The sequence below is a fragment of the Amia ocellicauda genome, chromosome 1 (assembly GCF_036373705.1).
Source record: "Amia ocellicauda isolate fAmiCal2 chromosome 1, fAmiCal2.hap1, whole genome shotgun sequence".
Taxonomy (NCBI): Eukaryota; Metazoa; Chordata; class Actinopteri; order Amiiformes; family Amiidae; genus Amia; species Amia ocellicauda.
The window spans coordinates 27,938,745-27,960,384 of NC_089850.1; the positions used below are offsets into that span (position 1 = coordinate 27,938,745).

General features: G+C 38.2%; 1 protein-coding gene across 3 annotated transcripts in view; it reads right to left on the bottom strand.

Moving 5' to 3' along the window:
• The window catches only part of akap12b (A kinase (PRKA) anchor protein 12b), a 49,282-nt gene that overhangs the window by 2,557 nt on the left and 25,085 nt on the right, over positions 1–21,640 (bottom strand). For 2 of the 3 annotated variants that reach the window (XM_066700598.1, XM_066700608.1), the window contains exon 3: positions 1,672–7,710. In XM_066700598.1, coding sequence (XP_066556695.1) covers positions 1,676–7,710 — 6,035 coding nt within the window. In that variant the 3' untranslated portion in view covers positions 1,672–1,675. Of the gene's footprint in view, positions 1–1,671; positions 7,711–13,772; positions 14,184–21,640 lie in introns of those variants that run through there. The other variant, XM_066700616.1, reaches the window with a different exon arrangement.

Sequence of the window (21,640 nt, forward strand, 5' to 3'; positions counted from 1 at the left end):
AGGGATACAAATATCAATACTATGCAGAGAGAGCAAGCTTTCAGCCCGATCCCATCTGAGTTCCCCTAGGAAAACAGTAGTAATGCAGACTCATCTCTTCTCCCCAGTCCATTAGGCTGTGACTCGGTTCAGTCTGCAGCGCATCACAGCCTGCTTTTCTTCTTTCTCGTTTACTACACTAAAGGGAGCTGCCTGCCCACCAAGGTGAGGCTAGCGCAGACGACGTCAGCAGGCTCACTGCTGCTGTATTTCAGCAGGACTGCTGCAATGCTGCATTACTGATGATTAAATATTCAGCTGGGCTCCTCCCTTTGTCTCAGGAATCTGTTGTCAATATCAGAAGGTGCTGCACTGGTCTTTATTGCACTTGCCCCACGGTTGAGAGCAGAAGAAAGAAAATAAGACTCCACTGAACTCCAAGACTACTTATACCCTGTTATTTAAAAGTTTTCAGGTACTGATTTTGGCCTTTACAAAAAATATCCATGCTTGAACTGAGGGAAAAGATTCCTGCAGTTGAAATTATACTATTTGTTCATTCTGTTTATAAACACATTAACACCAGCTTTAACAAATGAAGGCCCTCAACATACGCTTATTGATTTTACTCAATAATTTTACAGTTCAAGACATATTCTTTTGTTGTGTTGGCATTTAATACCTGATGAAACACTAATATGGTGTTTCTCTGAATAACTCGGATTAATCTGTCAACACAAGTTCATCTCCCTCAGAAAACAGGCTCCCTGTCAGCCCCAGCACACAAGTAAGGGTCAGCTACTGCATTCTTGCTTTGAAATCGAAGTGCCCTTCGTAACTTGCATTTCTAAGAAAAGCTTTTTCATCTTGCCAGCCAACAAATCCTTCGCATAAAAGCAGAGTCTAATTATTGTTAAAAGTGATATGCGAAAGCTGGCTGATTGGCTGATGAAAGATTTCCAATAATAACAACTCTCCTGAAATATCACTTCACTTTTTTTTTTTTATCCTACTGTCAAGATTGGAATTTGAAATAGTGTCTGATCACTTGTAAAATAGAACCACAGTATACCGTGACCATGTTTTATTTTAATTCTTTACTAAAGATACTCCAAATACAACATAGTCTTCTTCTTCTTATTGTTGTAACATACAGGAAAAGTGAACACATGATCACAAAAATAAATATTTAAATTGATATAAGCTGTTAGTATACATTTTTTGAAGGCATGACCTGAAAACCATGCATGATACACACTTTATGTAGTTTAAACAAAAGTAATCCAAATCATAATTAAATTAACAAGAAACTGACAACAAGAGCTGACACACCTATTGATGAAAAACTTATCTTAATGTTGCTTTTGCTTTTGCTTATTTTGTTACTGAAAACAGCTGCATTTAATCATTTCTGCTGTGGTTCCATTGACTTAATTGGACAAGAAATATTTCAAGCTCATTTTAAATACCATTTCTTGGCAGGGATCCTCATCTCTGAATCCACAGCCAGCTTTCTCTAACAACAAGCTAGTACATGACCCCTTACATTTCAGGGGATCAAAACTACAGTGAGCAAAAACGAGGCTCATAGGTGAGGGCGATTGCAATCAAAATCCTCTACGAAAGTGCTCTTTTAATAACATTAAAAGTAACCTCTGGAAAATAATTATAATAATAATAATAATATCATACCATTTCATGATGCAGCTGTCTGCTCTGTAGAAACCTGTTCTTCGGCATCCTTTGTTTCTTGGGTTACTTCTTTTTTCAGCTCAACTATTGGCTCTTCTTGCTTGGTCTCCATCTCCTCATTGGCTGCCACCGAATCCTTGCTCGGTGCGTCTTCTACTGCAGGCGCTGCATTCTGTGCTGGTTCTGAAGCTACCGTCTGATCTTTCACATCTTCCTTGGTCTTTGTCTGGTTTTCCCCATCAGCTGCAGCTGCTGTCTGACTCTCCTCTTCTGCGGGTATCACCGGTCTTTCTGTGACCTCCTTCACCTCAGATTCAGTTTGAACGTCTTCTGCAGTGAGCTTCTGACTCGGGCTATCTTCCACAGCAATCTCCTGACTTTCATCTTCTACCAAGACTTTTTGAATTCGGTCAACTTTATCTTCTGTTGGTACTTTGTCAGGTTTATCATCAGATGCCACAGTGGTCTCAGTTTGCACCTCTTCGCAGACTTGTTTCAGGCACGGTTCTTCAATGCCTTGATCTTGGCTGGCTGTGTCTTTCTTTTCATCTCTGTGGATTTGTTCACTTTCTGCAAGCTGTATTTGGCTTTGAGAATCTATCACAGACACTGGAATCTCTGCCTCTTCAATCACATTCTCTTGGCTCTGTTTATCTTTTTTGTCTTCTTCCAGGCCTGCTAGGACTTCACTAGCCCCTACTGGACTTTGTAAAGCTATTTCGTCTATTTGGTCATCAGCAGACAATGTCTCCTTTTGTATCTCTTCCACGACCTTGCTCTCACTCTTTACATGAGGAATCTCTTCTTCTTTTGGGGCATCTTCCTTAATTTCTGTTTGGCTCTGTGATTCTTCAACCACTGGTATTTGGCTTTGGGTAACTTCAGCAGATGTTTCTTTTATCTCTTCTGCTACTTGTGGCTGTCTTTTTCCATCTTCTGAGATTTCTTTCTGGCTTTTTGCCATTTCCTTTACTTCACTACCACTTTGTGAAATCTCTGCACTGTCTGTCTTGATCTCAACATCTTGTTTTGGTACTGTCTCAGCATCTGCTTTCTCTGTCTTTTCTTCCACTGTGTCAACTTTTTCTTCTGTACTTTTTTCTTCAGCATCAACTTTCTGAACTGTTTCACGTTCTGCAGTATCTTCTGTCTTATCATCTTTCACTCCTTCTTCCTGGACAACCACTTCAGAACTCTCTACCTTCTCCACCACTTCTTGGATAATCACTTCCTCAACTTCCTTGCTCTCTTCTTCCTCTTCTTTGCTTTTCACCACTGTCTCCTGAGCCTTTGTCTCCTCAACCTCCTCAGAAACTATTTCCTCAGTTATATCCTCACTCTTTTCTTTTGCAAGAGGCACACTTTCTACCTCAATGTCTTTGACTGGTTCGACATCAGCTGCTGTCAGATCTCCTGTCTCACTTGAAGCTGGTACTTGTGCATCCTCTACTGTCTCCTTCTCTATATTTTCTGTCTGTTCTTGTGTTTTCTCCATTATTTCTGTTTGCTGCACTGCTTCTATTTCTTTTTCCACAGGATGCTCAGGCAGTGCCTGTGCAGTTAATTCTGCTTGCTGTTCTACAGGTGCCTTTGAGTCTTCCTTAACATTAGTATCCTTAGATGTCTCAGAAGCAAGGTCAGTTTCTGGTTCCACCAGAGAGTCTTTGTCATCTTGTACTTTTTCAGCTTCTGCTTGTGTTGTGGGAATGGCCTGAACTTCTTCCACACATTCCACAGCTCTGCTTTTCTCAACAATCTGTGGTTCCACGACTTTTTCCACTTCTGTGATGTCACTTGTAGATGATGACTCTTCTGGAGTAATAAGTTCTTTTACTTCATGTGCTTCATCAGCATCAACTTTACTTTCAGTTGCACTTACTCTCCCTGTAAAGTTCTCAACAACATTTTGGATAATCTCCTGGACAATCATTGTGCTCTGCTTTTCAATAGCAGCTGATTCAATCACATTTTCGTTTACTTCCACTTGCTCATGTTTTACATCGCTTGCTTCGACTTGTTCCTCACATACTTCATCCACAACCTCAATACAAGATTTGTCAGGAACACTAAGAGCTGCAGTTTCCATCAATGCGTCTCTATTTGCTGCTTCAACAAGTGCCGCTACTGTCTCGTCCACTGTTGTGGTGCTTTTCTGCTGATCAGCAAATTGTACTGCACAAACTCTTTCCTGTAAAACAGCATCTTCTGTTTTGATCTCAGCAACATCAGACTTAACAGTTTCTGATGGGGGTTTAATAACACTGACAGTTTCCTTAAGCACTGGAGCATCTACAGCAGAAGCTGATACAGCCAATGGAGCTTCCTTAGTCTCTAAGCTCTCAGCTGTGGGCACTTCTGGTAATGAGGCTGTTACTTCCTGTGTGGCTGATACAATGTTTTCTTTCACTGGGGCTTGGCAAACATCAGCAAGTTCCTCAACATTTGCATGTTCTTGTAGCTTTTCTTCTATAACTGACATTTCAGTTACCTCAATTGCCAGAGTGCTAGTCAGCTCCTCTACCTTTGATGATAATGGGTCTTCAGTTTCATCCTTTGGTGTGAGTTCTTCCACCTCTTGTTCCTCAGGAAGTTCATCTTGTAGCCCATTGACTGCAATGTTCCGAATTGCCTCTGGTTCTTGAACTGGTTTTTCTTCCTTTTCTTTTGTTGTGTCTTTGGGGGGCTCTGTTTCAGAATTGCCTTCCTCAGATTCTGTATCTTTCTTGGCTTCTACTGGCAACTTGAATGATTCACTAACCTTTTCTGCTGTGTCACTTTTTGGAGATTCCATCTCTTTCAGTGTTTTCTCTTCCTCTACTGCTTCCTGAAATTCAGTTTTGATTTCCTCAACGTGCGCATCATAAATCTTTTCCTCTAGAACCCCAACCTCTTGAGATGGCTCTTCCTTTTCTTCAGCTACAACTTCTGTGGACAGGGCCTCCATTACCACAGTGATGACTTCAATTGTGCTTTTTGTAACACTTTTCTCAACTGCCTCTATTTCTTCAGAGGCCAGGTCTGTGCATATAGCTACCGCTTCTGCTTCTTTATGTAGAACCTCTGCTGCCAATTCTTCTTTTGCTGCTGTCCCCACTAACTGTGGAGTGGTAACAACAACAGCCTCTTCCAGATGTTCAGCAGTCTTAATTACAGAGAGGGAAATCGGAGTCAATTTCACATTTGCTGCAACTTCTTGGAGTATTTTATCCGTCTGTTTTACCTCATATTCTCCAGGTACAGGTGTGGTCTCGCCAGATGTTCCTGGGGATCCCGATAGTCTGGAAACGGCTGACACCATTTCAGTTGTCTCCTCGGCAAATGACTCTTCGGGTGCTTGCTCCAGAGCAGTCACTGCCTCGGATGTAAGCTCCACCATGTCTTCGGCTATTGTGTCGTCTTGGGAGACCTGCTCTGTCACCTGAGCAGCAGCTTTGGTTATAATAATTGTCTCTTCCACTACCACTTCTTCAGGTATATCACTGAGTTGTTGATGTTTGCTTATGACTTCCGTTTCCTCCTCAGCTACTCCTTCCGTCACTCTTGCAGATATCCAGGACGGAGATCGTTCTTCAATATCTCCTGCAGCTTTCTCCACAGAAATTTCAATTTCTTGAACTTGTTCTGCCACGGGGAATGTAACACTAGGCTTATCAGCTTCAGATACATCTCCTGCCTCAGGGATGGTCATTGCTGGCTTGATCTCCTCTGGGTTTGTCTTGTCTGGTTGCACTTGCTTCACTTCAGCTGCAACTGTCTCCTTCACCAGAACTTCAACCTGCTCTGGTTCTGCCACATCATACTCTGACAGGGGGACCACAGCTGGTGTATCAGAGTCTTCTTCAGCTGATCTAGCCTCTTTGTCTGCTTCATCAGCTACAGCATGCTCTTGTTTTGCATCTGATTTCTTCTTTTTGCGTCCTGGAATTAGTTTCTTTAGAGAAAATGAAGACTCCTCTTTTCCCATTTCACTGTCAGAGGGTATTTGTTCAGCAGTGGTACCAGCAGCAGATTCCTCAGGCTTGTCATCTACCTTGGCCCTCCTTCGTGGGGTGACAAGCCTTTTAAAGGATTCCCAAGTAGACACCCCTTCACCATCTGACGGGCTACCAGCCTGGTCTGGGGAGGAAGCTAATTGTTCATGGTCTGCCTCTTGAGAGCTTGTAGTAGGAGATTCTGCAGATTCTTCCTTAGTTTTTGCAGACTCCTCTCCCGATTTCTGAACTTCCTCCTCTATCTTGGGGGCCTCGTCGTCAGAGTCTGATGTTTTTCGAGCTCTCTTTTTAGATGAACCCACGCAAATCAGTGCTTCCCAGGACACAGATGTATCGACTTTCTTTTTTGGCTCTTCGGTACTGCGTTCAAGTTTCTGTTCCTCTTCAGTGGGCTTTGGCTCTTCTTGCTTCTCAGCAGATGCAGAACTCTCAGTTGAAGACATGGTTGCGCTTTTAGGTTTTTCAGTCGGTTCATCTTCTTTGTCACTCTCTGAAGGCCTTTTGACACGTTTCTTTGGAGTCACAAGCTTTTTGAAGGAAGCCCAGGGTGTAATGCCATCCCTCTTTCTCTCTCCATCAGAGGTAACTCCATCCCCTTCATTTTCAGGCCCAGAGGTTTCTCCCTGAGCAGCCTCAGCAACAGCATGTTCACCCGACTCTTCAGGAGAAGAAGCAGAGCTTTCTCCTTTCTGCCCCTCTCCAGATTCAGCAGATGACTGGATCTGTTCAGTCCCAGTTTCACCAGATTCAGTCAGTTTTGCCTCATCTTCTTTCTTGCCTTTGTGTTTCTTTCCAGAGAGTTTCTTTAGGCCAGTCCCTGTAAAGAGCTTTTTAAGAGGGCTTCCCTGCAGTTTAGCCTTTTCTTGGGAGGACAGAATTTCAGCCTCAGTGGTGATTCCCTCTGGCATTTTAGCACTGGAAACCTCATCAGGACTTGGCTGCTCTGACTTAGGTTGGCCTTCAATAGTATCTTGCACTGTTTCTTCTATAGGTTGGGTCTCAGTAGTAGATTCCCCTTCCTGGACTTCAGGTTTTGTAACTTCCTGAGTTTCTACACATGCACTTTCAACTTCATTTTTTACCTCATCTGCTTCTCCTGGAACATTGTTCTGTAGATCTTCCAGCTTTTCATCGACCTTGCAAGCTTCTTCAGCGGCAATCTTAATTTCAACTTTTATCTCATCCTCCTTTTGTTCTACCACAATGAGTGGTACTGTCTCTAGCGTGAGTTCTGCTTTGACTTCTTCCTGTGTGGGGGGTTCTTCCTGCTGAGGTTCAGGGCTCACCTCCTCAGATTTCTTCTCACCCTCCTCTGCAGGAGCTTCTGTATTTTCTTCTGTTTCTTCCTTTTCTTCCTCAGCCACAACTTCAGTCTTCTCTTCGGCAGCAGGCTCTTCCTCCTTAGGCTTTTTAAAACTGGTCTTCTTTCTCAAACTAGAGAAGATTCCCTGTGTGAAAAACCTCTTCAGAGGGGACTGAGTCTCTTGGAGCGAAGGACTGGTTGGAGACTCAGCTGGTTTCTCTGGCTCTTTCTCAGTTTTTTCTTCCTCAGTTGGTTCTTTTGTTTCAGCTTCCTTTTCAGTAGCATCGCCATTTACTTTTTCTGAAGGGAGCTCTGCAGCCACCGGGTCAGCAGCTGTTTCAGAAACAACCTGCTCTTCAGGAACTTTTGTCTCCTCTGTTGGTGTAGCTTCATCCACCTTGGCATCTCCCTTCGTATCCTCGGCAACCTCAGAACTGCCCGCTTCACCATCCTCTTTCTTCACAGTCAGAAGTTGCACTGGCTCAGTCTTTTCATTTTTGTCTTTTTTGACTGTGAATTTAAACCCCACAAATTTGAACACTTTTTTAAATCCCACTTCGCTGGCCTCACTTGGTTTCTCTTCTTCTGGCTTCTCCTCTATTGGGGTCATCTCATTTGTAGCTGGTGAACCTTTTTCTTCTTCCTTCTCACCATTTACCTGAGGTGACACTTCTCCTTGGAGATTCTCCATGATCTCAGGGCCTTCCTCCTTCTGTGACACAGCTGCAGTGTCACTCTGACCAACTGAAACAAACACAGGGAAAGGATTTTAATGTATGAATCCATGTAATGAACTACTAAAACTTTTTAAGATCGTTAGGTTTGAGCCATGTGTGAATTTCTTGCCAGTTTTTCACATACATATATATTAAATAACAACCATACAATGTTTCCAATGATGACTGCACAAGATGTAAATGTAAAAAAAACAAATACCCGTTTCATATCTACATGTGAAACGAATGACTAACTATATACTGAACACATGCTTCAATTTGCATTTGCTTAACATTAAGCTTGTACCAGAGAATAACATAACTACATTTGTAACCATTTTAATCATGAGATCTTGATGAATAGGGCTGAATGAATGGATTGTTAATGTTGGAAAACATATACCTGATGCCTAGCAGAATTGTTCAAATTCTAGTGTAATAACAATTTAAGAGTCATTCACTTAACTATTATTTTATTTAAAAACAAGAGGTTCTATTTAATTGCTAAAATACATAGTTTGCATATTTTTACATATTTTCAAATATTTTAATGAGCTCAATACACTTCCTTTGAATATTTTTGTTCTAATGCATACATTTATTTCTAAGCATGTCAAAAGGGGAAAACGCTGTCAATAGATAGACAATTGATTAATGTATATTGATCATGTGAATAACTCAAGGCACAGGGCAAAGACCAAACTGTAGGTCTCAAAAGTTAGAGAGGAAATTACTGGAATTCTCAGCAGTTAATTTATAATTTTGTCTCAAGGTCTCAACTTGTCTCTGTACTTACACTTTTCCTGTACAATAACAGTGCTTTGAAAGAGAAACTGTAATTTTAAATGTTGCTCATAATACCAGACAGAGATCTGAACCTTTTCTAACCTACTACCTCATCCATATAACTGTGAAGGATGATGAGATAAAAGAACATATACCTAAAAGTACGAGTGTAAATTGAATTCTTCTCAGTTGTCTTCTAGTACAAAACTAAATGTTGCCTAAGAAATCATGATTATGGGGAGTTTAACATACCCAGGAAGAATAAAGTAATGAACAGTGATTCATATTCAGTCATGTAAGATGTGTTTCTGTCAATAGTTTTCCAATGCAGAAAGTTAACATAAAATGTATGCTGTGTCAGTAGTGACGACAAGAATCCAACTATTTGTTGACGAAATCCCACATGGCTGGACACGTATTTCTAATAATGCCTACAAGATGAGCAACAAGGTGTATTAAGTAAGTACGTTGTTGATTGTTCTGCAAAATTGTGAATGTGTATCTGTAATTTTCTTGAGGTCAGTCTCATGATATCCAGATGTCCCTACTATTCTAAAAAGCAATCAAGATTTGAAGCTACTTTCAAACATCCAGAGCCAATGTACTACCATAAAAAAATAAAAAAATAAAAATAAAAATAACATTAGTTATCAACCAATGGAGGTTAAAGAAATGGTATGTATGATCCATAAATATTGCATATTTCATGAAAGGTTTTAATGTCTTGCTCTAGTCATGCATTTCCCATTCTATTGGGTTTCAATCTAATTTAAACTTCAATAAACTTTGCATTATATCCATTGATGACCACTGCATTTTCCACTATAATGATCACTGCATTTTCTGTACAGTCCAGCTTTTAACATTAAATTCTTTAGAAATGCTGCACAGATTTCCTCAAGTTAAGATTAATATGTTTTTACTGCAGATGGACAGCAGAATAGGAGCAAAGGAGAGACCAAGCCTGGCTCACAGCTCTGCCAGATATGACGGTGTTTTGAAAATCTTGTGGGTGGTGGGGTGGAGCTTTGGGAGTTCTCAGGCTACACTAGTTAATGCTGGGGCCCTCTTTCTATAAGCCTTAGCAGTAATGAAGAACTTGGACATCTGGAGCTGGTTGAGTTCTCTCTGGGGATCCTAAACCTTGTCTTGGATTCCATCCAGAAATTCCCTGCATTCTGAACTCATCAAATATCTCCAACACACCCAAATCCCCCAACCCTTCATTTGACAGGACTTTTCCTTTTTTTTTTCTAATGAACTGAACTTACATTAGAAATACACACTACAAGCTATTGCACTTCACTTGACTTTTATTTTTCCTTAAAGCCACATATTTCAGTATATTTCATTTTCTTTTTTTTAAATAATTACAAGACATGTGAATACATCTGGCTTTACAGTAAAACCCTCATTAATTGAAATCTATTATGTTGATATATATGTTCTACACATATTACCTAATCTTTTCTTCTCTCTCACGGTTTCACGCTGTCTGTATTCATTACAGGACTGCAGACAGTCAAATCCATCAACATGGGACAGACTGTTAAAAGCTACTATGTATACATTCACTTAAATTTCCTGCTTAAAACATACAGCCCAGTAAAGGAGAAAGGACATAACAAAAAAGCTTACAATCCTATTATCATTGGACTTCTTTTACTTGTCTACATATTAAATGAATTATGAATTAAAAATACATTTAAAAAAATATAAATTCAAATGTTTTAAAGATTATTTTTTTTTTACAATATGGAATGATCTTTGTGTCACACCTAACAATTACAACATCACATAAACTGGAATGCAGCCTCTATGAAATTAAATTCGCTTTCCACACCAGGGGAACTTAAATATCCTATAATGAGGGAGTCTTTTAACAAAAATGTGGAATCAGTGTTCTGGAAAATTTCCCAGTGAAAAGGGTTCCCTATTGTTACATTAGCTGATTTGGAGGTCATAGCGAGGGGCAATAGTTAAGAATTCCAAGGACTTCGTTATTCCCTACTGGATATTCTCAATATCCTTTTTAAAGTACAGTTACAAATATATTGCACAAGATACATTTCTGTAAATCAACGTATAATGAAAGAGCTAAATATGCAATAAACCCATTACAAGCATTTTAAATTCACGCATGATTGGTACTATTATTTTTCCCAGTATAAAAACATAACTTCTCCTGAAACAATAGCTACATTTAAGTTGCTGCTGTTCAACATGACCATCCAACCATAAAGTATTCACTAGGATCCATTATATTTGGGGTCAACCAGTTTTATACCTTCCTGAAGCATGTAACAGTCATAACACTTGAGCAAAGAAAATTACATTTATTTACAGACCAACATGGTATGTAAACATCACTTCCTTATGAAACAAATCATTGACATTCACATCTGCCACTCCTTGTTTTGTTTTTTTTCCAATTAAGTTTGAATTCAGAAAGGGTGCTCAGAAAGTAAACTGTGTATGGCCCGGCAACTGTACCTTATACTTGCCACAGTTCTGTAAATATAGTAAGACTGCATTTTATAAAGAAATGTGAATTTGCTGAAAAAAACAGTCCCAAAAAAAATGTATGTCCTTAGGATGACCTGTGACTGCATTTACAAATGAATGGTACTAGTTATTACCCTAACCGTATTACCAATAAATGTCAAACATTACTGCTTACATCATCTCATCTCATTCTTACTCATTCTTGAAGTACAATTTTAAAAAGCATATATATGTAAAACAATTTTTTAAATTGAATTCTTTATGAATTCTTTCTGGACCTGGATGGTCCCTGAGTGGATAATGGGTGGGCTCTGACTACCTACCCTCCACTTCAGAGCACCACGTGAACAGCTGAAATAAGCCGTGTATGCTTGAGTGAGATGTCCAGGACACTGTGGGGTAACAGCTGGCCCCCTCCTGCTCTGTCTGGCTCTTTACGGGCCCTGGTGACAACAGCAGCCCTCTGAGGGAATGCAGACACATGGAACCCGAAACCGTCTCATATACATGCCATTGTTTGGACAGTTGTTACTACATGAAGACCTAAAGTCATTGTTTTGCAGATTGCCTACAGACATCACACCCACAAAATAAAAACAAACAGTACTTGTTTTATTAAATCTTTCTTTTTAACATTAAAAAAGGTTCAATAAACATGCTAAATACAAGTGTTTCATATTCACAGTTTGACAATGTCTGCATTATAATGTAATTTCATGATTATACAACAGCTGTATGAAACAACATTGAATAATATATATGGACTGTGTTTGAGGCTTACTACAGATTATAGCAAAACTAAATTATAGACATATAGCTTTCTACCTACAGAAGCAGGTCAAATTGTAGCCTCACATGGTAGATTGATGGTAGTAGGCTAAGCCTTAAAAAAATGAAATTCTTTACTAAATGTATTATAACCATTCATATATATCCTATGAAATTCCGATAATGTTTTATAATGTAAGCTATAATACAAGTTTTTAAAATGGTGTATCTCTTTGAAGGGAAATATGTATGCTATGGTTTTGCAGGTGACAAAATTGCAGTACATATTTTTAACTATGTATATATATTAACTTTATCAACTTTGCAGTTTTTTATGTTTATTTTTTGTTTTTCCTTCACCCTTTATAGAGCCCCTGCTTTCTAAGAAGGACTCAGTCATTTGAAAAAAAAAAAAAAAGGCACAGGGGAGCATCTGTAAAGACCTTTAGTCCTGAATACTTCCTAGTCCAGCTGTACAGCTCTGGGAGTTACTGCTGTGGGAGGACGCATGTAGTAGAATGCTATAGGCTGATATCTCTCCAGTTCTGGGAAGGCTGAACAGGTCCCTGACATGCTAAGGGACTAAACATGAGACACTTGCAATTACAGCCCCTCAAGTTCAGCTCTCATTAATGGAGTTCAAATCAATTATGTGGTCTATAAAGGGGTAAAATAATACCTTAATTGAGGTAATGAAGTGAGTGATTTAAATTTGGTGGTTTTGTTTTGTTTTGAACAGAGACAAAACATGTATTTAAGATTTGGGTAACATCATATTTTGCATTTTTGTCTTTTTCTCAGAATTTTTGCTCACATTTTCTGCTCTCTTTTATCATGTTCAAAATAATTAAACTTTTAAAAAGTTCTGTTCTGTCTGTGATCTGTTGTTAGAAATTATAACATATGAACCCATTAACTATGTATGCAGCTTAATACTAAATAAGTACAGGGTTTAAAACCCTTGCTGGTTTTCTCTCACACGTGATATGTAATGAAAGATTAAGGGCTGGCTCCACCAAAACAGTAATTTATATTCTTTACATTGAGCTCCAGACCATAAACAAAACAGTTAAACTCCATAAAACCTAGACAAATAAACATTGTCTATCTCACACACTTTCATACACAATAATTATTTAAACACCATTCCTGGTGGGATATTTGTTACCAAAATCAAGTTTCAATTAACTTTCAGAAGTTTTCTAGTAATAAAATATTATTTGGAGGAGGACTATTTATGTATTTCCTAACATTTAATGTTATCAATATGAAGATTGCTTTTTAAAATATTTATCCAGCAGATGTCTCTACTGGAGTGTAAAAGAGCATCCTCAAGCAATTTCATTGAAAGCGTGAGGAATGTACAAACTACATGCTTACACTGCAACAGCTGTAGCACTGTAGTAATCCATTGTGTAAATGCTGTCTAACATTTGCTTTCAGATACAAATGTGTGACTACAAAAAAAACAGAGTAACAACATATGCTGTGATTGATTTTTATGTTCTTCATCTAGGAAGAAAAAAACATTTGCCAAATACTATACTTTAATTTAAAGAATCTCTCAAGTCAGGTTTAACAAAAATCAATGAAACCATATTAAAATGGTCAGTGTTCAACATTTTTTTAGCAGCTGTGTACTGTATGCAGCATCAATTCCTTAAAAGTAAAAGCTCCCAATCAGCACTAACCACACCCAACCCAAAAGATTCAGTCAATAACCTTAATACAAATAATCATGGTTCACAGATAAACACATTGGCTACATTCAAAATACACCTGCAGTATTACAATATTATGTTCTACTTTACTTTCAAACTTTACTTTACTGTGTGTAACAGGAAAATAACATTTGAACCATCAATAATTCTAGGAAGAATATCACATTTTGTCAGAATATTTTAAGACGAAAAATGCACAGCAATACTAAATACTTAAAGGAATACTAAACAGCACTGAGATAAATAAACAACCAAGTAAAATAATGAAAAAAAACATAATAATTGATCAAATTACATTTCTTATTCTTACCTGTGAGAGTTATTGTCCCCAGCATTTGCAAGTTCTTCTACAATTCCTTTTCCACACTCCCAAGAAACTAAACTCAACTTGAAATTAAAAAAATCTACAATAAGTTATTAAGCTGAGCTGATTTGTTTTAGCTCAGCTGGTAACACAACATATGTATTTGCTGTTTTATTTCATTTGCTTTCCTTTAGAAAGCTGTGTTTGCAGCAAAACCGTCTGTGGCTCTCAGTAGGAACTGCTCAGACTTTTTCGTCAGTTAGCAGGAACTGGCTGCCTGAAGAAGTCCTTCAGTGTCTGAAGAGAAAAGCAGACTTAATGCGCATTTCAACAGACGCGCTACTTGACACACATCCCTTTGTGATACCGCTTCAGCTGTTCTGAGTTTGAAATGAGAGCAAGCCTTCCTTTTCCCTCTCTCTCCCTCTTTGGGGCCTGGCCACTACAGGATGACAAAGCTTAGCATGTGATGAATTTAGGGAACATTGCCCCACCCCCTTCCCTCCCATTGTTTCTGCTCAGACCCCATGCAGCTTGGAACTCCTCTTCTGTGGAGGGCATTGCTAATAGTTTATTAAAGACAGCTCTGTTAAGAGAGGTCCCCAGTGTTTCAAACATAACTTTACTTCAGCCTTAGTAAACTAAAGAAAGATGGGGGGGGGGGCTTAGTTCTACTTCTCCAGATTTTGTAAAAAAATTACATTTGCATTTCAGTTCTTCACAACCATACATTCATAAAGACTCAGTAAATTAAGCAATTTGATTTGAGTCATTATAATGTAATGACATAAATGACATAATATACATAGACATATATATTTATTTTGATTTAGAATGATAAGACAAAAGGACCACTTTGGATAACACATCTTTATGTTATCCTGAGTCCACAAATACAATTGCAAAAATATGACATTTGTAGAATACACATTTAATAATCCACAAAAAACAGAAATATTCTAAACGAATGATAAACTACAATGCTTCAAAGGAACCATAATTAGTAATATATTTTAATATGATTATTATTGTAGGGTAAAATATCAATCTAAAAATATATCCAAAGAAAGTTTATCGAGACCAACTTGTGTTTCTGTGTTTCTTTTTTCTTCTCTTTTGTAGCCTTGTATGTTATTTTTTGTTGTTAAAAAACTGTGAAAACTAGATTTAAAAGTTAAGGACATGTACAAGAAAATCACATAAGCTTTCAAACTGTGAAACTGCAATACAAATTTAAAAAAATCCAGACAGACATCAATCAGGGACTTTAACACCTTCACTGTCTCTTCCTAGACTGTTAATTTAATCTCATTCTTTTCAATATAGTGTTAACAGCCAGGTACTCGAGTTCAGTGTTGGAGACTACAGTCATCGGCTCATGTGACTAAACTTCACAGAAAAGGCAATTGATTAGTTGGGAATAGTATTTAATACATTTTAACAAAGGAACACAATTATCCTCCAATGGACAAAAGTTAATTAATTAATTATTAAATTAATTGTTATGAAATTAGGACCAAAACCAAAACCGTTGCCATGAAAACAGTGTGTACTATACTGTAAGGAGGAAATGCTTGATTTTGGGTAAGGACTAAAAATGCCATAAGTGTTTTGGGGATAACAGGTTGTACATTTTGAGCTGTTAGCTCTTAGGTCTCATTAAACAACTTTGAACTTCTGCGTTTTACAAGGTGAGTTCCACAAGTAGCACTCGCTCTGCGTTAATCACTTCCTCTTTCCCAGTCTTACATTCATTCACAAAAAAAACAAAAAACTTTCCTTCGGATGATTTCACACAGAAACTCCTCAAGTTTCACCCTTGTCTTTCTCCCTATACAAGCTTTTACAATGTCCAATCTCTTCAGTGGGGGAGGGGAGAGCAGACTCCATCAAAAAGCTGCCTTCCCTTTCTGAAAAGCAACTGGGATGGGCACTGAACACAACCAGAAAATACAGGCTTTCTATGAGAGAGAAATTACTGAAGTAGATTACGTCACCATGACAGTTTAAATTAAAAATACTGTTTTACTGATCTGCGACACAATAAAAGGTCACACTACGAATTGCTTATTATAAATGATTTTTTATCTTAAGACTGTTTTAAAAAGGAAAGACACAATTAACATTTTATAATACATAAATTAATTTAATCAATAGTATTCACTGTTGGGTGTGTCCACACAACAGTTAATCAATAACATTAACATTAATCAAGGCTATGTCATTTGCATAGAGTTTACTAGAATTTCAGTATCTGCAAAGACAAAATATATTCACTAAAAAGGAGATCACTTTAATTTGAATTGTCTTGGTGTTATATAAAATTATGTAGTTTGTCAAAGTGTATGATAACCACGTTAGTCAGTATTGTAGATAAGTCATTTTCCTGATGTGTATTTAACTATTATGTCCTGAACACAACTCTGACTCTGGTGTGCATGAATCACGGCTCAAGCCTGTAAAACAATCCTGTCACAGCCCCGGACAAAATATGTTTGTGGAATGTGCCCTCAGGCGGGTCTTGAGTGCCTGTAAACGACATGACATAATTTCACAAGTTCCTCTCCATGTGCAATACACACTCATTGCCAGAGAAATGAAGTGGAAATAATTGAAGGAAGGGGAAATGATCCCTTTGTACACACAGAAAAGCAATCAAAAGCTATCAGACACAGGCAAGACACACATAAAAGCCAGTTTGCCTTTGGAATAATTATTGTATCCCACCTTCCCAATTTTAAGTGGATTAATTATAAAGGAAAACAGTAAAATAAGAAAGGTAGCACTAGTTAAATACCTGTCATAGATTAGTATGGATCAACATGCGGTGGACGTCTACTTTCAGGATTGCCTCTTAAGCTTCTCAGAAGGTTTTAAAGCACCTGTTTGATCCATTAGTATAATCTGTGTGCCAGCAGACTTCCTGTATGTGGGAATTCTGGGATTCAGCATCTGAGACATCTGAGCTGTGTATGTGTTATGTTTCTTAAGAAAGAACTGTAAAGTTTTGGGTTTTAAAATTAAAAACTCTGACCATGGTTTATATATATAAATATGTATTGCATTTTGTATTAAGGCTCTTCTTTTGAGAAAAAACAAGATGCAAAAATTCTGGCTATATTTGTCAACCTTATGTAGCACAATCCTCCCCTAAGGCATGGCAGAGAGAAGCACACACCCAATCATGCTGTGGGAAATACACATTGACAAGTCATTTGATTCTTTTTGAATCCTGGAGTCAAGTAGCCCTCACTAATCTCACCCAGTTCCCCAGGCCTGGTATGTCAAGGACCCCCCAGCTCTGCCACCAGCTACAATCAACTACCAGCACAACTGGGATTTGAACACGCCACTGCCAGACTGCAGGACCCATCCTGACCCCAAGTGGCGAACCTTACTGTCCATTTGTTTTGTTTTAAATGGCAGTGAGAAAACAAAATGTACTGAAAAAAAAACAGGAAATTGGACAGTGCTGTACTAAATGAATTACACTGTACAGACTGGCAATGAGAACAGAGTTACCAAAGTGAGTAAAAATCCCCTCCAAAGCAGTGATGCAACACTCTGGCATGAGAGCAGCTGGACGGGTGGGCCCAGCCCCCAGACTTGCATCAGGGCCGCACTATATGCCTGGCCAGAGAGAGAGCCACTCCGCTCTCCTCTCTCTAATGACGGTGCTGTGATTTGTCAGGGGAGTCATAAGAGAATTCTTCAGGACTTTCAGAGAACTACAAGCCAGCTGGGAGGGAAATAGTTAGCTTTCTCCAGAAAATTAGATCAGGCATTATCTCACACATATGCCTGTTTCCTCATGTCACCGAACTAGGCTCCACTTATTCTCAATGGGATTGGCCAATTTTCCTGCTCTGCTGCGTCTGACCACATTAACAAATGAACCACCAAAAGTACTTGATGCAAATCTAATGGGCTCTAGACCTAATTGGTTTATCATAAGAGATACATTGGGAATTAATCATTAAATTGCAAGCATAAAGTGAGTAAGTCTTAAAAGCAGTACAGAGATTTAAGGTATACCCTTCTTTATAGAGTACACTGCCTAGTTCACTTCAAATCTACTTCAAACACATGATCATTGTGATGGGATTGACTGAATATTAAATATGAGCTTACTTTCATACCTCAAATTGTTAATATAGGCAGCAAGAGGTACAGCAGAGTCAAGGTTTCCTCCTATGCTAACACCTAACAGTAGTCTAAAGGTTTTTTTCTCCTTCTTCAACTTGTATGCTTCATTTCCACTGTTTATTCTCAGATGCAGCTGAGCTGCCTGACCTTGCCTGGTTTCCAAGTCAGCGTCTCCTTTCTCTCTGCTCCTGGCTATCATTTGCTCTCCACGTGGACATTGGAAAACTAACAATACACGATGAAAAACAAACACAAAGGCCTGGCACCCCTTTACTGGTCTTTTACCAATAAATAGCTAATGATCTAAATGTCCTGTTTTTTTTGTTTTTTACATTTATAGAATGCTACTAGTTTTATTCAAACAAGAATATTATTACCTCCCACTAAGTGAGATATATAATCTTCTGACACAGGGTATGGTGTTCTCAAGACATGTAAATATATACAGCTCTGGAAAAAATTAAGAATGCTATATTGGATATTGGATATTCTGCTTTCCTGAGAGATAGCCTTTTTATTTTCGGTCCATCCAGAGACAGACGAGAGAAATATCCTAATTACCATTTTATGTGGCCAGTTCAACTGATGAAAAAATAATACAGTTATTGGTATGTAACCAAGACATTATTAGAATTGTTTCAGGATTAACGCCCTGTGCTCTCAGCTGTAAATCCTCTCTCTTCTAGTAGACAATTAAAAGAAAAGAAAATAAACTTTCTCTGCCCACAAAATCATTTTTGGTCTGGCTGGGGATATGATTTAATGCTATCTGAGGTGTAAAGCCTTTCTCAAAGTTGACCTTGATACATTTACCATTGTTATAATGGTTTTGCTGTGGTTTCCTATGGGTTCAGCATGCTTTACTAGATCTTTACAGCACTTTACTCACTGGATCATGAGTAAACCTTGATGCACTGCAGTTAACATGACCTACAGACATTTATCATGCTACATCATGGTATTCTCATGGTTCACTGTATTAAAAAGAAGGAAAGGCATGTAGAACCCATAAGAAACCACTGCAAAACTACAATAAAACTACAGTAAAACCATATTCTAAAGAAATCTGAACTGTGACAGTTTAACCTTGGAATTTACTGCTGGAACGAATCCTTTTCCCGGCTCAGTTCAATTGAGAGTAATGATTTAATTCCTCCTTCTCTGGCTTCGGCCCATGATCATGTCACGTCAGCTGTTCTGGAAGAGACATGTTCCTTCAAGAGAATGAGCAGACACTCACGTATACATTGTACTGCATGTGAAATCCATCGCCCAGAATCAAAGCATCAAATTTAGCAAATTATGTAATCCTATAATACTGTAATCATTGTTCTGTGAAATTTCATAGAACAACACTGCTTCCACTATTTCCTCTTTAACAATGGTTTCACAAAGCTTCTCAAAGCATTGTTTACACTTGCTTATTTTCACTTAACTTAGGAATGTAAGTCATTTTTTGTTTGTTTGTTTTGTTTGATAATGTTTAAACCTGTATCCACTTTGAGACACGAGCAGGAGGTGGATTTTTTCACACTGTTACATTGTCAATGTGGTTCATTTACATTGCAGTCCTCCAAAGATATCTAGTCATTTTGATCCTAACTATCCATCAGTAGGCAAGAAGTAAAAGGATATTTACTTAACACCCAACCAAGTTATAGTAGTGTATTCATACCATGATGGGTTCTCTCAATTTATAGGGTGTCTGGCTGTTTGCTTTATAAGATTTAACAGCACAGAAGTGATATCCAGAATTTCTAAAAATGGTAGTGACTCAAGAGAGGTCATGCTAAGACCACAGGGAGGAAGGAAAAATGACTCTTAGCTGATTATTCACTCTAACTGCTGCTCAGCCAAGAGTCCCTTTACCTCACCATCAGACATGATTATGTGTATACCCTATTTCATGTACCACAGAGCTGCACTGTATGATTGTGAGATATTCAGAAGGTATATACAGTACTTTACATTTAATTATGTAATACGTCAAATTGTTAAAATATTAAGTGTGCATTAAGTGACTTGTAATATATATTTTAAAGATCACAAAATATCTTCATTTTCAGAGACTGTCCACAATAATATACTGTACATAAACAAATGGCTGTCTAAAATTATAATAACAATAAAAAAATCTTAATCCAAAATCAATCAACTGAACTGTAAATTCAGACAAGTATGATGGAGGCAGTCTTATATGTACAGTGTATAAAATCATGTTACAGTGTGGTACAGCTGATATGGAGAAAGACATAAGGCCAGATAAAAGGTCACATTTCCTAAGTAACCACTGCTTTTAAAGGATTTACATTTTGTGTCACTGTCCACACAGGTTTACAGAGTGTGTCTGAGGTACCTATCGAGGCGTCGTAGCAGCCAGACCACCTCCTGAGTTTTGAACAAAGGCCTGTGAGCAACGAAGGCCTGACTGTGTTAGTTGTGATGGCTGCTTCATGTCATTGTCGTGAAGATGTAGATAAAGCTTAAATGGGTGAATGATTCCCATTCTTGCTGGAGCAGATCATCGTCTGGGACTGTGGAAGGTGACGGCCAGTCTGCCTGTCTGTCTGACGCTTCCCCGCTCCCACACGCAATATGGGATGAAGGCCCAGAGACCACCCCATCTCCACTACCGGCATAACAAACATCAGAATCCACACATCAGAGAATGAGGGATTTATTTATGAAATTTTACTAATAAATCCAAATACGTGTTTTCTTTTTGTGAAGACTGCTGTGAGAGAAAGCAGACTTTAGTTTATAAGTATGTTTATATTCCTCCAAAACCATTCTTTATCTTAATATACACAATATTTAATCTCAACAACCTCCACACCTGAAGACTGTTATGCAGTTGTGTAGTACCTCAGTCTATGTGCCAAGTAATCCTCGCCTTCTGCCTTCTTGTAGCCTTATGAGGGTATTGCTGTAACCTGCAGGCTGATTGTTGGCTTATACAGCTAGACTTGATTCCACTCGTTATTATCCTTGTCCTGATGATTTCTGCATGAATGCTGATTGTTATAACATAGATCTCCTTCATCTTCCACCAGTTAGAAAAACACATAAAGCTCATGCTGTTCTTTTGTTCAGTGAAGTGGAGTTTAGTTTTATTATTACGTTTCTTAGCAGATGCCCTTATCCAGTGCAACAATAGTTACAATACTATATCACAATATATTTACATACAATTATCCATGTATACATGAGTTTATACTGGAGTAACCTAGGTAAAGCTCCTTGCTTAAGGGCACAACAGCAGTGAACCCCACCTGGGACTGAATCCACAACCCTCCACTCCAGAGTCCAGAACACTCTATGACTAAAACAATCATTATAATAATATTAATTCAAGGATCATTAATTTGTGAAAGAGAATCTAAAAAAGTCACAATCCAGATGCACCATTCTTCTTGTTGAAAATCATATCTAATGTACCTAATCATAATAGGATTTTTGGATTATTGTTAGTGGTTCGGTTGAAAGCAACACATTTAAGGTTATCTTTGAAGACATTTCATTGACAAATATATCTGTATTTATGTGTCTGTTTAACACATTCCTATGGTTATACTCAGATTTACAGTTGTGAAGAATACAAAAAAAATCTCCTTATAAAGTGGGCTTAAGTCAAAGTATTTTTTCATGTGTGGCCCACAGCGTGACAACTTGGCAAACATTTGGTTGGGAAGGGAAGACTGGGCTCTGAGAGTTTAAACTAAACAGGG